General features: G+C 47.6%; 1 protein-coding gene across 5 annotated transcripts in view; it reads left to right on the forward strand.

Moving 5' to 3' along the window:
• The window catches only part of LOC149350218 (transmembrane protein 163a-like), an 80,960-nt gene that overhangs the window by 14,997 nt on the left and 45,207 nt on the right, over window positions 1-20,756 (forward strand). For 2 of the 5 annotated variants that reach the window (XM_089579189.1, XM_089579193.1), the window contains exon 1: window positions 15,202-15,291. The exons of the other annotated variants lie outside the window; for them this stretch is intronic. In XM_089579189.1, coding sequence (XP_089435315.1) covers window positions 15,269-15,291 — 23 coding nt within the window. In that variant the 5' untranslated portion in view covers window positions 15,202-15,268. Of the gene's footprint in view, window positions 1-15,201; window positions 15,292-20,756 lie in introns of those variants that run through there. 5 annotated transcript variants of the gene reach the window in all.

Raw genomic sequence — 20,756 nt, forward strand, 5'->3', positions numbered from 1 at the left:
TGCCGAAGACATATCCGGGGCCCATGAAAAATTGGGCTTTATGAACAACTGGTTTCTAAGCCCAGCACAGAGTACGCGAAGCCTGCTGCACAAAACCAGCGAGAGGAGCAAGAGGTCTCCTCCCTTGAGCCGCGGTCGCTTTCCTCCTCGCCCGTGAAAACTGTCTATACTGTCGCATCGCATATCGGCAGCTTGACCTATTGGCTGTTTAATTGATTGTCTGACTTTCTGACTGACCTGTGCTTGATTGACTGACTTCCCGATTGTCTGACTTTCTGACTGATTGTCTGATTGTCTAAATGATTGTCTGATTGTCTAAACGATTGTCTGATTGGCTGAACGATTGATTGTCTCACTAATCGATCGATTGAATGACTGGTTAAAAATGTTTTAATGCGTGAAGGGATTCAATCCCTCTGCTCTGGGCTATAACCCTCTGCTGAAATCACGGTCAAGATTCGTGGGTGAAGTTGTGTTGGGAACTACACACGATACGGAGACTGGTGTGTGACTTCTGGAGGCGTGCGAGGTCCTGTCTCCTTATCTCCAGGAGAACCTCAACCAAGACTCCGTGCTTCTAGCGCACTGGCTTCGAAGTCTAGACGCGATGAGTTTAATAATGATAAATTCTTTAATGTTGCAATGTCATGGCACATATGCGAGCCTGCCCAAGCCAACAGAGGGCTTGTGGGGCAGTGCCTAGCAGCATGGGTCAAGTCAGAGTATGTGGAACTTTCAGTTTATATCGCAAAACAAGTAGACTAAAACTAAGGAATAGGCAGGAAGAAAAATGAGAGAGAAATGAGAGAAAGAAAAAAAATTTAATCAAGTATACAAATCTAAGATAACAGACTTTACGTCTTTCCGGCTGTGCAAAGAGAAAACGTTTGGTAAGTCGTTCAACACAATTGGCACGTAGAAAGCACGTACGCATTCACCATATCTTGTCCGTACTCCGGGCAAAATAAAACGATCGCATGGACGTAATGTTCGAGCGGGAATATATGGGAGGCAGAATTCCTTGCTCCACAGATACTTAAGAATAAAAGTTTCTTTAAATAACAGCGTGAATGAAGGCATACGCGAGAACGAGCAAAGACTAGAATTGTTGGCGATTGGCAGGTCATACATCACAGCGCGGCCGGATTATAGATTTCAGTAAGCAATCAGCCTTCTTGCGCCAAAACACTGAGCAGAATTAAAAAGAACAATTCCACATCGCAATGCATGTGCTATTACTTTGCTTATGCAAATTGGGCATAATGCTTTAATGGAGTATAGTAGGCAAGCTATTCTGCGCAGCCTTTCACAAACGTTAGCCAAACGACTGCTCCAGGAAATGGTGGAATCGAGATGAACATTAAGATAATTAACGCTTGAAAGGTATGCGATAGGAGAGCAGGCACAATTGCTACACTGACGAGAATGAAGCACTGGGGTGGTGACAGGAACATCTTTTAGGGGATTGAGAAAACAAACTAGTTTAGTTAAATCTTGGTTCCATAAATCGACATGGAACCAAGGTAACTTTTCTCTTCATATATCATGCGCGTCAACTCGTTAAGTGCGCGTGAACGGACGCATCTGAGTGGTTAGTGCGTTCCTGTGAGGTGTATACTTCGTTTAAATAAAGGTCGCGCTATTCTGAGAACCATCGGCGCTCTGCGAACGCTTCGAGGAACGCGGAACAAGCCGCTCGTGCTTTGCTCTCCGCAATAAAAACAACCACGCATGCGTAGTTCTTGTTGGGGTGCTTCATACGGCGCACTGAGTCGCGCTGGTGGCGATAAAGACCCATGCATCATAATCTGTAGTCTTCTGTACCGCATTCCATCGTCCCGCATTCCTTTTAAATTGCTCTTCAGAGAAACACTTATTTAGTAGAATAAATGCAGTTATTTATGCAGGGGCGTATTTAAAATGGGGTAAAGGGCGGGGGTGGGGGGGGGGGGGGGGGGCATTACCGCCTTCTACTACGCTAGAAATTTCTTTTTGGGGGAAACCGCATCGACCCCCTTTTTTTGGACAAAGAAAGTTCTAGAAAGACATGGTGCAAATAGGACATCACCCCCCCCCACACACACACACACACCTCACACGCCGCGGTGGCTTAGTGCCTATGACGCTCGCCCACTGAGCCCAAGGACGTGGGAACGGTTCCCGGCTTCAGCGGCAGCATTTCCATGCCCGCGTGCTGTGCACTGTCACTACACATTAAAGAACTCTAGCGGGCAGAAATTAATTGGAATAAGCCCTCCACTAATGCGTCTCGCATAGCCCATGGGCATACCATACCATGCTAATCCCCCCCCCCCCCCCCCCATCGCCCCCTCCAGGAGTTGCCCATCAATCTGCCCCTGTGTATAATTGGTAGTGTTACAGGTACATAGCCATCGCTTTACAAGAATGTACAAAATATCTTTGGAACAGCGCGCAGGCAGCGACAGCAACACGAAGCGACAACACAGGCGCTTACTATCATCTGGTGGTTTCTTTCCCAGAGCGCAGAATGTGCTTTTGACGTCGGATTCCCCCCCCCCCCCCCCCCCACACACACACACACACACACAAGCGCATACGGTATGGGCTTCTAAGTTAATGACCACTTCAGAGTTTGCGCATTTGTGCTGTCTCCGTCCTGGGCATTAATCCGAAGACGACATCGAATCGTTTGGCTTCGAACTTCGCCAAACGAACTTCGAGCTCGGTACCGCATTAATTTTTTTCTAATACGCGCTTAAGCTCGTCAATCCAGAAAACGGATCGCATACCTTCTCGCGGCCGTGTCGTGGATTTTTCTTGTGCGGTGAACCTGAAAACAACCAAAAAAAGTTTCAAAACACGTTTGTGTCAAGGAATTGCTCGTTTAATCGGTTTTCCCTGCTCGTTGCTACTATAGAAACGTCGAAGCGATTGTTTAGAAACAGAGTGACAGGCGAAAGCTGCGAAGCGCGTCGCGTCCGTGCCCCTGCAGCTAGGCACGCACTCTGCAGCCGTTGCCGTCAGCTCTCGTACGCGCGCGTGCTAAATTTATGCGCGGGTAAAATGCCATCGTTCGCGCGCGGCACCCTGAGCTGCCTGAGCTCGCGCCTCTCGGCTCGTTCTGCGCGAGCGCTGCGAACGCCGGCTTTTCACCCGCGTGTAAATTTCACACGCGATTAAACGGGCTGCAGTAGCTAACGGCCCCCAGCTTCGCCGCTTGCGTGCGTCTGCTTCGGATACAGTGGGAGAAAAGTTCGGGGCGTGGCTGGCGAATGCGGCCTTTCCCTAATCAGGGCGCGTTTGTCCTGTTTGAGAACGGCAAGAAGCTGTCTTCTGAAGGCTGCTTCCCCCTCCCTTTTTTTTTTTTTTTTCTCCCAACGCCTCTTGCGGATGAGCAATAATTATTAGCTCGTTCCGAAGAACGGCGTGGCTCTGAGCGCTGTCATTTTCTCTGGTCGGCTTAATTTTTTTTTTCTAGGGGTGGGGGGAGGCGCTGAGTAGAATCAAATGTGCCCAGCCGCGAAGCGCCGAACGATGAAAAATACATCGCCAGCTTGAGCCGCTATTACTCACGCCGGCTATGAAAAGAATAGGAGAGGACGCCTTTCGAAATGAGCGGCATACCAGACGAAGAAAGCTTTGTTATCTGTGCGCGCGCACTCGCTATAGCGTCTGGAATTTTCGCGGCGAGCTGTGCGCGGTACCATGCTGGGGCGGCACCCGACGGTTACACTGCATCGTGTTTGACAGCTTCGTTTTTACAGCGTCGAGCTGTTTGCGTCACTCCGCTTCGCTGAAGCCGCCGCGGGCAGACCTTTTGTCATGCAACACAAGGGGGGAGAGTGGTGGAGTGTAGATTTTTTTTTTGTGTATGTGTGTGTGTGTGTGGGACGTTTTCTGCGGAGTCTGTTTTGCTTGCGTCGCATCGAGAGCTTCGAGTTTGGCAAGTGCACCACGTTTGTATATTGCTAATGATTCGAGGAAACCGAGCCAAGCTGTGAACGTAGCCGACGCAACTTCAGAACTAAAAAATTGAAATACTCGAACCTTTAAGTCATGCGGAACATTAATCATTAAATTATGCATGCATTTTACTATTTTGGAGGGGTTAAAGGGGGCAAAAAAATGACAGAAAAAATGTGCTCCGTATTGATGAACACAGATAACAATAATGAAAAATATTAACGTTATTAATATTTAGGCCCCTGCTATACGTGATACTGACAACCACTGAATAGTTTCAACAGCCAGTTGCACAGTTCGGGGGACAATAGCTGCACATTATTTAATTACACAGCAGAAGATCGACACTTATGGCAGAATTTTCGCATATCACGTCGCTGGTAGGGCCTGGCTGCAGAGAAAATATGCACATGACATATGGTACATGACAGTACCATGACATCTCGACGGCATCAGCTGCTAGATATATCACCAGGGGGCATTGGCCGTTGCATAAAAATTAGTCGTTAGCGAAAGAGGTTCTCGCGCTTAAATTTTGCGCGAAAAAATGCCGTTGCCCATTTTATCGAATTTTCCGTTTGACTGTACCGCTTGACTGTACGGTCCCTACCAGATTGTGGATTTGATGACAACCAGGTCCATCATCTGTTGGATAAAACAGGATGCCAAACAAGATTCTTTCAGAGATCAGACAGGCGAAACCTGTGTTCCGAGGAAGCTTTACTAATGGTTATTTTAGACACCGTCATGAACGCTGTTGTAGTCACCGTGGCTGACTGCGTGGGTTGTACCAGGCAGGAAATACATTGCTATGTTTCGCCTTCATTATGAACAAGGCTGCTGTGTGGGAGCAGGAACGTCATGTTCATAATCACCATCAGCCTGATCTCGCAGGGCAGGAAAATGCCTTTCCCATACCTCTACAATCAACACGGTCTTGAACCTAACTTTCTGCCACCCTTTGCTACGCTTGTCTTCTCTTGGAATCCAGTCCGTTAACCTTAACGACCGTCGGTTATATTTCCTTCGCATTATATGCCTATACCCACGCCCATTTCTTCTTGATTTCTACTAGGATGTCATTAACTCTAGTTTGACGCCGCCGCGGTGGCTCAGTGGCTATGGTGCTCGGCTGCTGGCCTGAAAGACGCGGGTTCGATCCCGGCCGCGGCGGCTGAATTTCTTTGGAGGAGAAATTCGAGGCCCGTGTACTGTGCGATGTCAGTGCACGTTAAAGAACCCAAGGTGGTCGAAATTTCCGAAGCCCTTCACTACGGCGTCTCTCATAGCCAGGGTCTATTTGGGACGTTAAACCCCCATGAACCATAAACCATTTCGTGATCGCAGCTTTAATACATAGTTTAATACATAGCAGCTTTAATACATAGCCTTAGTCGCTTTGGGACGTTAAACCCCATAAACTAAACTAAACTAACATTAACTCTCGTTTGTTCCTTGACACACTCTGCCCTCTTTCTGCGTCTTAACCTAACACTAAACATTTTCATTTCCACTGCTCGAGGCGTTGTCCTCAATTTGAGTTGAACCCTTTTCGTTACCCTGTCCCATAGGTGAGTACCGGTAAGATACATCTGTTACATACTTCTCTTGAATGGCAGTTTATAAATAACCTTCACGATCTGAGAGAACTTGTCAAATGCGTTCCATCCCATTCATTATTTTTCTATTGTTTCACTCTCGAGGTCCGAATCTGCGGACACTACCTGCCCTAAGTAGATGCATTCATTTACCACTTCCAGCGCCTCGCTAACTACCGTAAGCTGCTATTCCATTCTGAGACTGTTGAATATTGCTTTAGTTTTCTGAATATTAATTTTTAGACTCACCGTTCTGCTTTGCCTGTCTAGGTCACTGACCATTCGCTACAATTCGTCCCCTGAATTACTTAATGAGGCAACGTCATCAGCAAATCACACATTACTAGTGGAGATATCGCGCTGAACCTGATCAAGACCGATCATGCTTCGTCTGTCTGCCGTTTTGTGCATGTCCCGTCCTGTCTGTATCAGTTAAGCGCGATATCACCACCACGATGCACCAACACGCCCCCGCTGTCGCCTTGGTTATCAAATTACTAATTTATTCTCCATTAACTCCATCAACTCCAACTGTTCCCAATCCAGGACTCTGAATACCTCGTGTAAACAAGCTGGGAATAGCGCTGGAGATATGACTGCCTACCTGACACCCTTCCTCACTTAGATTTTATTACTTTGTTTATAAAGGACTATTGTGCTGTGCAGCCGTTATAGATATCTTCCAGCATTTTTAATGCGTCTCTTCTACACTCTGGTTCCGCAATGCCTGCAGGACTCCTGAGGTTGCGACTGATTCAAATGTAATCTATGAAGGTTCTCGTAATCTATGAAGGTTATATAGGAGGTGTTGTAATATTCTGTGTATTTCTCTATCACCTGATTGACAGTGTGAATATGATATTTTGTCGAGTACCCTTTACGAAAGCCTGTTTGGTCCTTTGGTTGATTCAAGTGTAAGGTTGTACTGCTTTATTAACGGTTACTTTAGTAAATAACTTGTAGAAAACGTGCAGTGAGCTGATCGGTCTAATTTTTCAAGTCCTTGGCGTACCCGTCCTTATGGATTACGATAATGTTAGCGTTCTTCCAAAGTTCTGGTACACCTCGAGGTCATTATACATCGCGTATGCAGGGTGGCCAGTTTTTACTAGCACAATCTCTCCATCGTCCTTCAACAGATCTGTTGCTATACCCGATCCTCACCAACTGGTTTCCCCCTTTGCATTGCTTCTAAGGGTTTACTTCCTCTTCGTTGCATTCGCCGCTGTGGCTCAGTGGTTATGGCGCTCGGCTGCTGACCCGAAAGACGCGGGTTCGATCCCGGCCGCGGTGGTCGAATTTGGATGGGCGAGAAATTCTAGAGGCCCGTGTACTGTGCGATGTCAGTGCACGTTAAAGGCACCCGGGCGATCTAAATTTCCGAAGCCCTTCTCTACGGCTTACCTCATAGCCTGAGTCTTGCCGGCGGAAGGTCCAATTTCTCTGCACGACTAGCTGCTTCTTTCTTTATTGTCCTGATTATTTCGAATACTGTAAATCTGTGTAGAACTCCTCGGCTACATTAACTAGTCTTATTCATGTTGGTAATGACATTTACCTGCTTGTCTCTTAGCACATATACCTTATTTTTGTCTATGCCTAGTTTCCACTCACGTGAAGGATTCATTTTTTTGTTCGGCGCCATTTATTTTCTCTCAGGAAATTCACTGCATAACACTTGGGATTGGGGTGTGAAAATGAGTGGAAGCCTGTGAATGAAAAAGAAATTCATAAAGTTTTCCGTCCTCCGAGGCAATAGCGGGAAAACACTAGTTCTATTGTGTAGCTGCAATTCACATGCGGAGATGTGCCACATACAGTGATACATACACATACAGGGCGTTTCATCCAAGACCTTACACAATTTAAAAAAAATAGCCTTTCTGAGTTAGAAGACCACTTCTGGTTTAGGTTAATTGGGGTCTAACGTCCCAAAGCGACGCAGGCTATGAGGGACGCCGTAGTGAAGGGCTCCGGAAATTTCGACCACCTGGGGTTCTTTAAAGGGAAGCTGAAACGGTTTTTTGAGAATTCGAGGTTATTCAAGAATTCGAATATACCAAGCATCTAGATAAAGCATGAAATGTATTTTTGCATTACCATTTAAAATGGTGTCATAATCATCGATTAAAACCGCAACGATGTTTAGGCTTCTTCTCACTACGGTGGAGGAGTGCGGGGAAACTCGGCAGTGACGTCATTGTTGCCGATATTTCAGATGTCCGCTGCTTACGCCTGCATGCTGCTATGTGTCGTCAGATGGCGGCCAAACAATGCATCGTGAGCTTCACCTTCAATGGTGTCGGTTTTCTTTCATGGAATAACCATTTCTTCCCTGGAAACGCACTGCTGTCATGTGTAACGTCATTATCGGGGCCTTTGCTCGTCGCTGTGCACTTCAGCGAAGCCTGAACGCCGATGACGACTTTATTCGGCGATTACGCCACCATTTCAAAGGCTAGAGGAAAACGATTTCGGAGGCTTTACCAGCACATTTCGCACATTCGGCAACGTTAAACTCATCGAATTCTAAAACCGCTTCAGTAGCCCTTTAACGTGCACTGACATCGCACAGTACACGGGCCTCTTGAATTTCGCCTCCATCGAAATTCGGCCGCCGCGGCCGGGATCGAACCCGCGTCTTTCGGGCCAGCAGCCGAGTGCCATAACCACTGAGCCACCGCGGCGGACTTGAAGACCACTTCTTCCGGCAAAGCATTTTTAGCTCTGTAGTACATCAGAATATAGCTAAGGCTGGTTAAATAATATAAGAATAGTTAACTTTTTAATTATTACTCTAAGACCCCTTAAATATTGAGAGGCGTGTAGCCCACCGTAAGTAATATCCATAGCAGTTTTTAGAATTTCTGAAACGCAGTTAACCTCGCCGCTGTGGCCCAACAAATTCTGGCTACATCGCGCCAAAATACATGCGCTTTCGAGACTCCTGCAGGCAAAGCAACCTCTCCATTGCACGCAAGTCGTCGAAATAGCCAAAATTTGTTGGGGCCACAGCGCCGAGGGTAACCGCGTTTTCGAAATTCTAAAAGCTGCTATGGATACTACTTCCGGTGGGCTGTGGCCTCTCAATAATTAATGAGCCTTAGAGTAATAGTTAAAAAAGTTAACTATTCAATATTAGTTAACCAGCGTGTTAGTTAGCATGTCTTGGCGTTATTCTGATGTACTACAGCGCTAAAAATGCTTTGCCGGAAAAAGTGCTCTTTTAACTCAAAGCCTATATTTAAAAATTGTGTAAGGTCTTGGGTGAAACGCCCTGTATAGCGATAGCTACGTACACTCAGAGCCACATACATTCATACAGCGATGTTTACTTTTCGGCCGGCGCAGATAGAAACGAGAGAGATTGTCAGCGTCGCGAAGTCAACCTGTGTGGTAGGAATTTTCCGATGTGTATCGATGCTGCGTGCGCTTCAGGATCGAGTATTCTGACATGGACAGCAGCGTGTTCGGCTAGCGTTGTCTTAGTGGACGGATAGAGAGCAAACAAACACTGTCCTCGTATGAAACCGAAGCGTGGTAGTGGAAAACTTTCTGGGAAACTGGAAGGACAGAGGTAAACGCCCAGGGAAGCGTTCTGTATAGGTGCATCCTTTGGCACACTTGGAGAATTTTTTCGAAAGCACTCGCAGACAAATTAAACTACGCAATATTTGTCGCTCTAATCTCTATGTACAAAATTCTGTCAGCACCAAGGTGCAGCGATGGTCTTTTTTTGTTGTTTAATTGGAAGACTTGCCATGTGGCATAGTAAGAGGCCGAGAAGTTATAAAGTAAGTCGTGGAGCCTATTCTCTACAAGAAACCTTAGCAGGCTCCGGCCCTGAGCGTTGACCGTTAGCCAAAAGGACAAGTGTTTCTCCCTTGCAGCCGTTAGCCCGAATTCCAGTAATCGTGTTCTTGAGTTGATTACTGGAAGTTCATTGCAGCGTCATTTTTGTTTTCGCTCAATTCTTAGTCTTCCCAGCCGACAACTTCATTAAAGTAATAAACCTTAATCTTGCAGCCGAAGAATGACCACTGAAGCATGTGTGGACGCTTGCATGCTTTTTCCTCTGCCAAGTGAAATATTCGGCGCGACTTTACCTTGCAGAGCGTTGTCCTTGATACTTCCTCTTTACTTGGTATCCAGTTCGAAATATTGTAATAATTTAGTACGTGCCATTTAATGTATTATCTGATTGAGATATTGAATCTGAAGTTTTATATTGATGCATGAATTGGTCGTTAATAGTACCAGTCAATTTTATGCAGGCAAGACTTCCATTTTTATTTCCAGTTTACTAGCCATACCACGTTACCCTTTCGACGTGATCTACCGCGAGGAACATGAAGCAGCACTGCGAAGGAAGAGGGCGAGAACCGCAAGGGAAGTAGGGAGTGTCTTGATGGTCTTTTGCGTTCGAGAAGGCCGAAATGGATAGTTCAGTGGGTAATTTTTAATCGTTACTTCGGACGGACCCGTGCATCAGCGCGATCGGAGCGCTGCTGTCTTTTAGTGACAGCGTGTCGTGGCAGTAGCAATGCGTCCGGTTGGACCATGGACTGCTGTGTGACAAGCCGAAGCAAATCGTGGTTTACATTTATGCACGACACTAGCTTCTCAAAATACATGTAACACATGCCAGCCGTACGGGAATATTCCTTAGGAGTCACAAAAACAAAAATGTTTGGCAAAAAAAAAAAACTCCAGTGTGGAGTATGCAACGTGGGTATCGCAATAGCTGAGTCAGCGCGAGCGAGTTGAGCGTCATCCGATTGGTTGCAGGCGCGGCTATGGCCGTGATTGGCGAGCGGTCAGCACCGTCGAGGCGTCCGACAAAAGCCGACTACGTGCAGACGCATCGGCGCTTCTTTCGGGGGAAGCTAGACGGCGTGAGTTATGCAGATTTGCCGAACTGGCCTCGGCTACGTTTGTCTGCAGCCGACAGGAACAGGCTCGGCGGGCACGCCATCGAACGAGAGAAAGCAAGATTAATGAAGGGGGAGGGAGACAGAGGGGGACGTGCAGCTTTCCCGCTCGCCTCCTCCCGCTGACGCTTTCCTCATTTCGCACGGCGGCCTCGGCCGACGTCTGTGGTTTTTCATCCCGCGTATACAACATCGCACCGCGTCGAAATTACGATCCCTCGTCCCGCATGGAATGGCTCGCAATTCATCCGCGCCTTAGGTTTGGTGAGTCACGGAAAGCGTTATTCACAATTGCTGCGCGTAACGCAGAGAGCGCGCCGGTCAAGATTTCTTTGGGCGGGTTCACTTCTGTGCCGCACTTTAATTCGGCGCTTCCGGTAAAAAGACGCCACAGCAGCTACGCCTGCGTCCAGTGTAGGTTAATCCACTTTCGACTTTTGCCACGTGCACCGGACAGGCTGGCAGGATGCTTGCCCAACGATGCGGCAAGGCAGCGATTGTCCCTCGGTGGAAAAAGCTTGCGACCATTACAGGGACCGTTCTTTGCGAAGATTTATACGTACCTTGCTAGCAAGCAGTATGCGTTTTCAGGCACTTCGTTGTTTTACAGCGCGGGCTGTTACTGGGACAGGGCGGTTGCGTGTCGTCCAAACCGTGCACTTTTATGACGGCAGCATCGCGTGGCTTCTTACGCGTGGTGCACAGTCATTCACTTGCTCGCTTGCTACAATGGCAGATGTGGGTAACCCGAAGCCGTACGCAGGAGAACTTCGCGGATCTCGCCGCGTATGCGTCCGCAATCGAAGACGGGAAGATCCAGGATTGCACGTCCGGGAGGCGGCGTGACAACGTCAATGACGAGAGGATCCTGGCGTGCAACTCGCGACGCCGAGAGAGTAAGACAGCTAGCTATAAGATCAGAAAGTGCGCGCACGCAAGGCTGAAGCCACCGGATGGAAGAGACTGGCAGAACACGATGGTGCCACTCCTCCGTTTGAGGGCTAATTCGAAGGCAGCCCGTTCAGCTTGGCGTGTTGGTTGAGCGACAGACTATCAACGATGCTGCGGTTCAATCACCTCATAAATCAGTGATGTCATAGGGAAGCGAGGTTAAGCGACCAGCTAGAGCCCTAATTCACAGCGTTTTGAAGATCGCAAGGTAACAATTTTTATACGCCATCACTAAAACCTCCAATCTAAGGTTTCGCCGATGTTTGTCCGAAGCCTCTCTATCCATCATCTTCAGGTTACTCGGGAAGAGCAACCTGGGTCGCACACGCCCCACCAGTGGCAGCACCTGCCACCAGGGGGCAGTGGCGCATCGCTTAAACGTAGTGGTATGACGACTCCCAGGGATCTATGAGTACAAAACAGAGAATGACCAATTCCACATACATGGGTGGTGGTGGAAAGCGTGTGAAGACGACGACAGGACGAAGAACCACAAAGACGAGCGCTAACTCTCAAATAAAAATTTATTCCTGAAAGAACAGGTATGAATAGAAAACCATGAAAAGACTGAACAGAGAAAAAAGAACAGCAAAGCAGCAATCGCGAACAGAAAAATTCGCCGACCAGCTTAAGTAAAAAAGAAAAGAGAACATAACCAACACAGCACAGTTATTTCACTGATACACAATGCAGACGCTAAAAACTCTGAAAACATCGCTGAAAACATCGGTTGGTTTGTCCAATGTACTACAGGGTCGGTCAAAAGCTCCCAGGCCGCAGGGTCAGCTCTCGAGCGCTATAGTCGGGCTGTTACGACACTACCGAAGCTCAAAATCTCTATACAGGATAGAAGTATAATTCTCACCTCTGGGAAACTTGATACCTTTATCGCTGTCATAAGTGGCAGAATATGCCGCTGAAAAGTAGACCCTGTGGCCTTGCAACTTTTGACCAGCCCTGTACGTAACACACATGACAACGGCAACTTATAGACTACCCCGAGGACACAAGTTACGAACGGGGCCTTGAGCTTAATGCTTCACCCGTTTTTCTTTTCCTTTTCCTGCCATCATACCGCTTCCTCGGCTCCTTAGAACATATTTCGGCCCATTTGAGGAGGCGGAAAACACTACTTGGACGTTATATCGCCTTGCTGAATTGTTAAGCCCGTGCGACATTGTGTGTACACACGGAACCGTTGCACACCTTCGCCGTTTCCTAGCCAAACTGCTTTGCCTAGACCCCGCCTTGACCCACCTAACCAAGTGGCAGCAATCCTGTACGATCACATGCTTGGGATATATCTACTGCCCCAAGTCTGCATACCTGTGCACGGACACTCCCTTGTAATGAATGAAGACGGGATTTCGTAATCGCGGGGGCCGCCCCGGTGGCTCAGTGGTTATGGCGCTCTGCTGCTGACCCGAAAGACGCGGGTTTGATCCCAGCCGCGGCGGTCGAATTTCGATGGAGGCGAAATTCTAGAGGCCCGTGTACTGTGCGATGTCAGTGCACGTTAAAGAACCCCGGGCGGTCGAAATTTCCGGAGCCCTTCACTACGGCGTCTCTCACAGCCAAGGTTCTATTTGGGACGTTAAACCCCCATAAACCATAAACCATTTCGTGATCGCAGCTTTAATACATAGTTGCAATACCGTTGTTAATGACCTTAGAGTGACAAGGGGAGTAGTCAAGTAAAGGTCTTTAGAGCTGGAATGGTACGACCAATAGACGTTACCGGGGCGGAACGTTAACAATAAGTCTAGAAACTGAAGTGCCCTCTCTCTCTTTGGGGACTTCGGTAAAATTAAGACCTACACTGCTTTCCTTGAACACCTTCAGGACGTTTGCTATAAAAGAAAACACTAGGTAGTCGTCCACATCTAACGTCAACCGCAGTGTAGTAGACGTCTTGAAGGTGTTCAGTGATAGCTGTGCAGGTTTTAATTTCATCAGTCAACCTTCGGTGGCGTTGACTGATAGAGGATAACTCATCGAATGACTCAAGAGAATAACTTATAGTGAAGTAACTGAGCTGTGTTGATTATGTTCCTTTTTTTTTTTTACATCTGCTGGCTAGGGAATTTTTCTGTTGACCGATTGCTGTTTTGCTGTTTTTTTTTTGTGCAGTCTTTTCGGGGTTTCCTATTAATACCTGCACCTTCAGGAATAAATTTTCAGTTGAGTGTTTGCGCTCGACCTTGTTGTTCTTGGTGCTGTCGTCGTCTTCACGCACTTTTTCCACCATTATTTTTAACCAACTCGCTCAACTTTGTGCTCTTATCCGCATATATGGGCATTAACTCATTAGTGCTATCGCGTCAAACCCTTACGGCGGAGCTTAAGTTTGATTTCGCCGACCTTAGTCTGAAGCCTGCTTGACCTTGAAAACCGAAACTCGAACCGAATCCGAAGTGAAAACCGAAGTGCTAGCGCACTTAACTCATATTTGGCCTCACCAGGTTAAATCGTCCGCCATTTTTTTCCTATTAATAAAGTAGCGCTTCAGCTCGTATGCTAAACATAAGCAAGCACATATCAGTCCATCTAGGCTGTGATATCACAATTATAGCGCATATTTTTAATATTTTTTTGACAATCGTCACTGCATCAAGTCTAGTACCACTACCACCGGAATCTGCAATTAGGCGAGGCGGATGATAGCAGAATGAAAGCGAATTGAAGTTAATTAATCATTACATTATACGAACTCTGCTCTAGTCAAGCAGACAGAAAAGCAAGCCGTCCTGCAATATGGCAACGCGAAAGTTTGCCTGCTTTGGGAAACAATCTCGTTTATAGGGAGGTGCTTTCAATTTCGTATTATTCCTCGTTATTTGTCGCATTGTGTTTATCGTCCTCGTATAATTTCCCATATCACGCCACGTCACCCCGTCCTATATTTTGCGACCGAAAAGCAGCGCGTGAAGCAGTCACGACCGTGTATGATATAAATACTTAATCCAGCAATAGCGATTTAGTGCAAGACACGTACGCTCGCGTGGACGTCTATCGGATCAGCTGCGTAGCCTACTGCGCATGCGCGCAGACAGGGGCGCGCCCTTACCTGACCCCTGGCCCCTCAGTGCAGCGTATCGGCCACGGCAACCAGCTACCGTCGGGCCATGATGATGCCGATATTGAGAGGAAGCAAATGTCTTTTGCTATCGTGAGCCCAGTTTAGGTCACGCCTTTCGTGCGGGCGTGCTCTGTACGACGCAACTGGCCCTGTATGCTTCTGCGCAATGTTTAAAAAGAGGTCGTCGATGAGACGAACGATAGTGTCTTTTTGTGACTTTCTGTGGCCGCCTCAGCAGCTCACTCCATACCAAGGGATAAGTTAGGGCGACAAGCCAATGACTTACCTACCGACAGGTGGGGCCGCCCGGTAGCCCAGATCTGTTCTCGTGCCGGCATGACATTCCCCAGAGGTGCGCGGCGGTGGGAAAGGGTTACGTTTTGGGCGAGCGTGTGCCGGCTCGTGCAGCGCTGCGTTCAGCGTCTCCACTGTCTTTTGTCATTGAATTGAAGATGCGAACACTCCCATCTTTCATCGGCGCTAGCCGGCGCGGCACAATGGGCCAAGGAAGGGGGGGAAAGGGGCGGGCTTTGGAATAAAACGAAGCCCGCGCTTCTATGTCAAAATCCGCGTAGGAGCACAATGGAGAAAGGCAGCAGCTGCTTCCTCCGGCGCTAGCGGTGGCTCGGATGCGAGCCCTTGTATAGCACGCTCGGCCGCCCAACTGCGCTCGGTGTTTGCGGATAGACACGGCCGAACTGCTTCTCCGCGGCTCGTCGGTGTCCGGCCCTCCCCGCCGCCTTCCGCCGACATGCGCTGGGGAGATGCGTCCGACCGAGCGCGGAAAGTACGTCCATGCATAGCCTTTTTCCTTCGCGCCTCCTCCTCCTCCTGTTTTTTTCTACTGGCTTCGTTCAAAATTCCTCTCTCCTCCGTACTGCGCGCACATTCGCTGAGGCTTGATTCACTACGAAATTCCGAAATTGCTTGCCCGCCGGGGAATATCGTATATACGTGGGGCTCTGTCGTGCCCGAGATCGATGGGTTTACGGCGGCTCTTTGGGTTTCCTTCATACGGTTGCGATATGTGCTGCATACATCGGACGAACGGCCGCCCGCGCTCGTTTCCCTTGTGAACGCAAAGTTTCGAGCACTTCGGTCCGGATCTGGAGCTATACACAGACGCTTCCGAGCGGCAAGATACGCTCTTTTAGCAAGAAAAGGCGACCGAGCACGCTTAGAGGGGGCTGGGCGCGGGCTGGTTAATGAACTCTAAAACGGTGGATGCATTCTGCAGCCTTTTATATGCCGGCTATAATCCTGTGCTCGCAGCTGCTCCATTGGATTACCTTTTCATGGCGTGTTACTTATTACCTTAGCGACTTCTTCGCAATAACAAAGAAAAATAAGTCAATGAAGATATGGAGACAGAGAAAGAGACACAGTATTACTGGCTGAACACTGACTGCTTGTGACAGTTGTTGGTGCATATGCAGCAACATAATCGCCAGCCCGCCTACGTCGGCGGCGAGTCGCTGCGTCTAGACCGGGGCTTGCGCTGAGTCAGCCTCAGGAGAGCCGGCCCCGTCGATCGTCGTGATGAGCGAGATACCATAATTTGTCATAGCTCTTCGGTGCAAACTGCAGGAGCTCCAATATTTTCGTGAATGTCATTCTTCCCGAGAGAGCGTCGCATATATTGCTTATTATCCAGTGTTTCTGCAACGCGCGCGTTCGGAAGCAGCTTCACGTGGCAGCGTCCCGCGCAGAGCTGTGCACGCTCGGTTTCTTTTATCACAGAGTTGTTATATTCACGCGCATACTGTATCGCAAAAGCATTTTGCTAATCCAGTGTACGTGATTGAATGTTCCTTCGATGTACTCAAGATGCACAGTAGCTAGACTCCTTGACCGCGGTACGAAAATATCTTGCGATAGTAACTGACAATTTAACAAAATGATACGATGTCGCACTATCGACCCTCATCTCTGGTTACGAAAAATTCTCGCTTTATCGCGGCGGTGATGCGCTGCTTAACGCGTCGCTGCGTTTTAAAGTGTGTAGTGTAGAGTGTAAATTAATGTGGGCAACGGCGATAATCTGAGGGAAAAGTTTCCTATTGCATCACAATTGCCAGAGTATGAGGTATGACAAGAATAATATTCTTGAACAGTTAGCCCCGTTTTCATTGTTTTTGTCTGACCAAGGCGATTTTTCGACTTGCCCTAGCACAAGAAATGAGACTGAGACACGTCGTTGTCCTCTGGTCTGGCCGCGGTGGAGGCCACATTTTTAAGGCGCAATAATGACACTAATGTAAATCGCGTGTCTGCGTAACGTTTTAAGGCGCGGCATTGATTATGCGGTTAACATTAGCCTGCAGAATCGTCCGCCAAGCCGCCTGTCCTGATTATTTCTAGGCGTAAAGCCTAGCAAATTTGCTCCCCAGGAACTCGTTAGCGTGGCTTGTTGCGGCAGAAAAGAAACAAAAAGCTGACTACATTTTTTATACGGCGCACAAATTAGTTTCTTATACTTCCTTCTCCGGCGCAACGCGTGCCAACCATTCCCCCGGTGGGCATGTCTTTAAAACGGAGTATGTTGCGATGAGACCTATCTAACTCGAAATCTGTAACAATAAAGGGAAGTAAATGAATCAGCTCGTGCTTACTGCAGTGGGCAGGCGGCTCTGTTTGTGCTGTTGCAAGCGTGTAACCCAGAACTGGATCTCTGCGTTGGTCGCCGCGTGGCGGTAGGTGTCTGTCGGTCAGGCAGCAGTCGCATGGATATTTTCATGTAAAATAGCAAACGTCTAGTGCCGGAGTACTTTTCAACGGGAGCAAGTCAAACTGCATGACGCCTCTGATCATTACTCATGCCCGTGGTACGATAACGGTGTGTATCATTACTTGAGCTTATCGTGATTTAGGCATGACTCACACGTGACAACATGAACCATGAAAGAACGCGATGCTTGTGAGCTCCCTCGCTGGTCGCGCGTAGAAAAGTGTGTGTGGGTGTGTTCTGGTTGCAAGAAGTGTTCGAACTGCGATTTGTGCCGACAGTACGCGGTCTGGACACAACGTGTAGGGTTGCCTGCTCGTTTCGCTCGCAAGTAGAGCGCTGGAGTCGCTGTAACAATGGTGAGACAGTAACCTGTGTTGGTTACTATCTTGAATGCTTCTGTGAAAACTACATAGGTGAAGCAAAAGATCATTAAACAAATCATTGCAGGGCAGAAAACGTTATTTCAATTAGGGTTAATTTTTTTAGTAAAGTGTCCTGTTCCCCGTCTGTGGCTCCTACATCACTTTCCTCGAAAAAGGAACTGTCTGTTGAAAGAATAACTCCTAAGTGTTTTGAGCGAACTTGGTGTGTATCGTTCATCTTTTCGCGCGCAATCAGTTTTCATAACCAGGGGGAAACGTACCCTCACTAATACGAGCTTTAACGAATATTGTTAAAAACCACCAGGAAACAGATATGGCCTTAGTTAGGTGGCCACTCCAGAACAATACGGAAGCCTTCGCCATTGTTGCATTCGGCACTTATTTCGACACTTACTGCTGCTCGCTGAAATGACAATAAACGAAAGCTCATCAATTTTCTGGACATTAAAGCTTGTTTTCATATACTAGCACTGATATTACATGCCATCACTTGACGCACTCAACGAGCCTCTTTGAATATTAAAAAAGTTAGGGCAGCACGCGCCGAGACATATTAAGGCTTTTTTTTTTTCACTTTCCATCAACGCTTGTGAAGCTTATCCCTTTGAAGCGAAATTCAAAAGCAGACTGCGTTAATCATGCTGAAGGGGGATTCGTCAATTCGTAATGAGGAAAGCGGGACTACGCGCCGAGGTTTACAGTATTTCAATCGCTGAGTGCGAGCGCTCAGTTGGGTGTGTTTGGAGCTTTCGGAGATTGTGGTAATATGCGAAGTTATCTGGCACTTTACGCATTCATTTCTGTATGTTTTAAATTGGTACATTAGTTAATTTTAAGCGAAATGAAGAAAGAAAACGGCTGCGTGTAGCATGACAGTAGGCACGCTTTCACGTATTCGCAGTCAGCTCATCAATATTTACACCTTGACCTACATTTTTTTTTGCGTCTTATGTCTTATGTTTCATGTATACCATATTAACATTTTGTGGATAGTTTTTTCCGCATGTATATCATTTCTCAATGTTCTACAGTCGCCTGCATGTTTTTAAACCTGTGAGAACTCTGACTTCAGGTCCTATTCACTTGCTGACTTTTTTGGTTGGGTGAAGGGCTTTCGTCCAACTTTCAACTCGGCACCTTGGATTTCAGCTAAGCAATGCCCATAGGAACGAGACATAATCTTCAGCGGTACTTTGCTTCCAGCAGGGTATACCGAATCCATGAAGAATCTTGTTCGCCTACACAACTCAGAAATGTACTGCTCTTCGCTTTAGGGTTTAGCGTCCTGCAGGGCGGTGCTCTTGACACGTTCGCAGATGTGAAGGGTTGTCTGGATTATATCTACGTTTTCTCGACGGAGCGCCGGTTATGCCGTGATAAGGAAAAATATTTATGCTTATTGAGCTTCTCTGGGGCCAAGGGCTTCGATAAGCCCGCGTCCCGGTTTCAATGGAGCTCAGGTGTTTGAGACTTCTAAATAAAAGAAAACGGCGCAGGTGAGCACTGTGAAACTGCGATAGCAGCAGTGTCACACGAGGCGGCAGTTGAAAATCATTCCGGCAACGATAAGGCGAACGAAATTGGTCTCAGCTTATTGGCCTCAGTCTCTGTTGACCTTTTGGCAGCTGCTGTTCCTCTTTTACTGGTGCAGTATTTTTTGTGTGCGCGTGAAAAGAGAGAAAGAGAGAGAGAGATTCGTTCCACGTTTTCTAACTTAGCTCCTTCAGTTTTTCCCATCACTGCTGTTCTGTACTGCGTACTGACATATTGCACGTGACATCTTGTACACGATTGCTTTGTGAAACTCGGCGCTTACTTTATTCTTGTAGGCAAATATAATCTTATAGGGATGTGCAAATATTCGGAACTTCGAAATAGCGAACGAAATGTCAAATACCCTCCTATTCTGATTCGCTGAACGAATCAAATGGTGCGTTTTCAAAATTATTCGAAAGGAATCGAAAATGTTCAAGATTCGAGTACTTTTCGAATAATTGGGAGAAAGAACGAATAAGGCTCGACCGGCTTCTCGTTTTTTTTTTTACGACTGTTTCAAAAACAGGGCCAACTTCTAAGTCGTACAGAATGCTGCCGCCGTCCGTCTGCGCTGGAAGGAACGTTTAGAGTTACAATGCGGTCCATTCGTGTAGCGGAGTTTCTATTGCCCACATAGGGCCTCCAAGATTTCGAGATGCGGTAGGGCTCAGCCAGGCTTAGCAAATCTTGCCTTGATGCACGGTCTCGATATCCATGACCCATACGCAGCTCTTAATCCTCTCATCTATTGAAAAGGGCTGCTAGTTTATTCGCTGTCATCACTAGTAGCAAGCAGTTTCCTCATGCGTATGCTGTGATGGTCAGTTAATATCCTGACTTCGTGTTGCGTGCCCCCTAGTGGAGATCGGTGTTGCATCTTGTGACAGCTATAGTTGTAACTCCACGGCTTTAGTGCCGTACCGCAGAACCACCGCCATCGCTTATCAGTATTATTCATTTCGCACAAATGTCTGAGGCAAGTACCGAATGTTCGTTGAAGTGTTCGATTCATATCCGTTTCGTTTTTTTCTTTTACCATTCGATTCGTATTCGATTCTATTTTTAGCTACACTATTCATATTCGATTCCGTTTTGACATGGTATACTACCCACACATCCCTAAACACATGATCTAATAATAGCCTTCAGCAGTGGTTTTGGTTCTCTAGAATGGCTGGTCAAGTAATACCGATGCACGTGGCACACAGCAGGAGTGTAGAGAAACCTGCAGGCCCAAAATAATGGGGGGTACTCTAGGACAACCGCCGATGAGCTCAGCAATGCTGGCATATCGCCCTCCCTCTGCCGACTGTTCCTGCCATGCCATGCGCGGATAGGTTCACATGACCCCGCCGCGGTGGCTCAGTGGTTATGGTGCTCGGCTGCTGGCCCGAAAGACGCGGGTTCGATCCCGGCCGCGGCAGCTGAATTTCGATGGAGGCGAAATTCTAGAGGCCCGTGTACTGTGCGATTTCAGTGCACGTTGAAGAACACCAGGGGGTCGAAATTTCCAGAGCCCTTCACTACGGCGTTCCTCATAGCCTGAGTTGCTTTGGGACGTTAAACCCCCACAAACCATAGGTTCACATGAGCGCTCCAGACAGG

This window comes from Amblyomma mixtum, chromosome 3 (genome assembly GCF_055824585.1).
Source record: "Amblyomma mixtum isolate Tamu chromosome 3, ASM5582458v1, whole genome shotgun sequence".
In the NCBI taxonomy this organism is placed as follows: Eukaryota; Metazoa; Arthropoda; class Arachnida; order Ixodida; family Ixodidae; genus Amblyomma; species Amblyomma mixtum.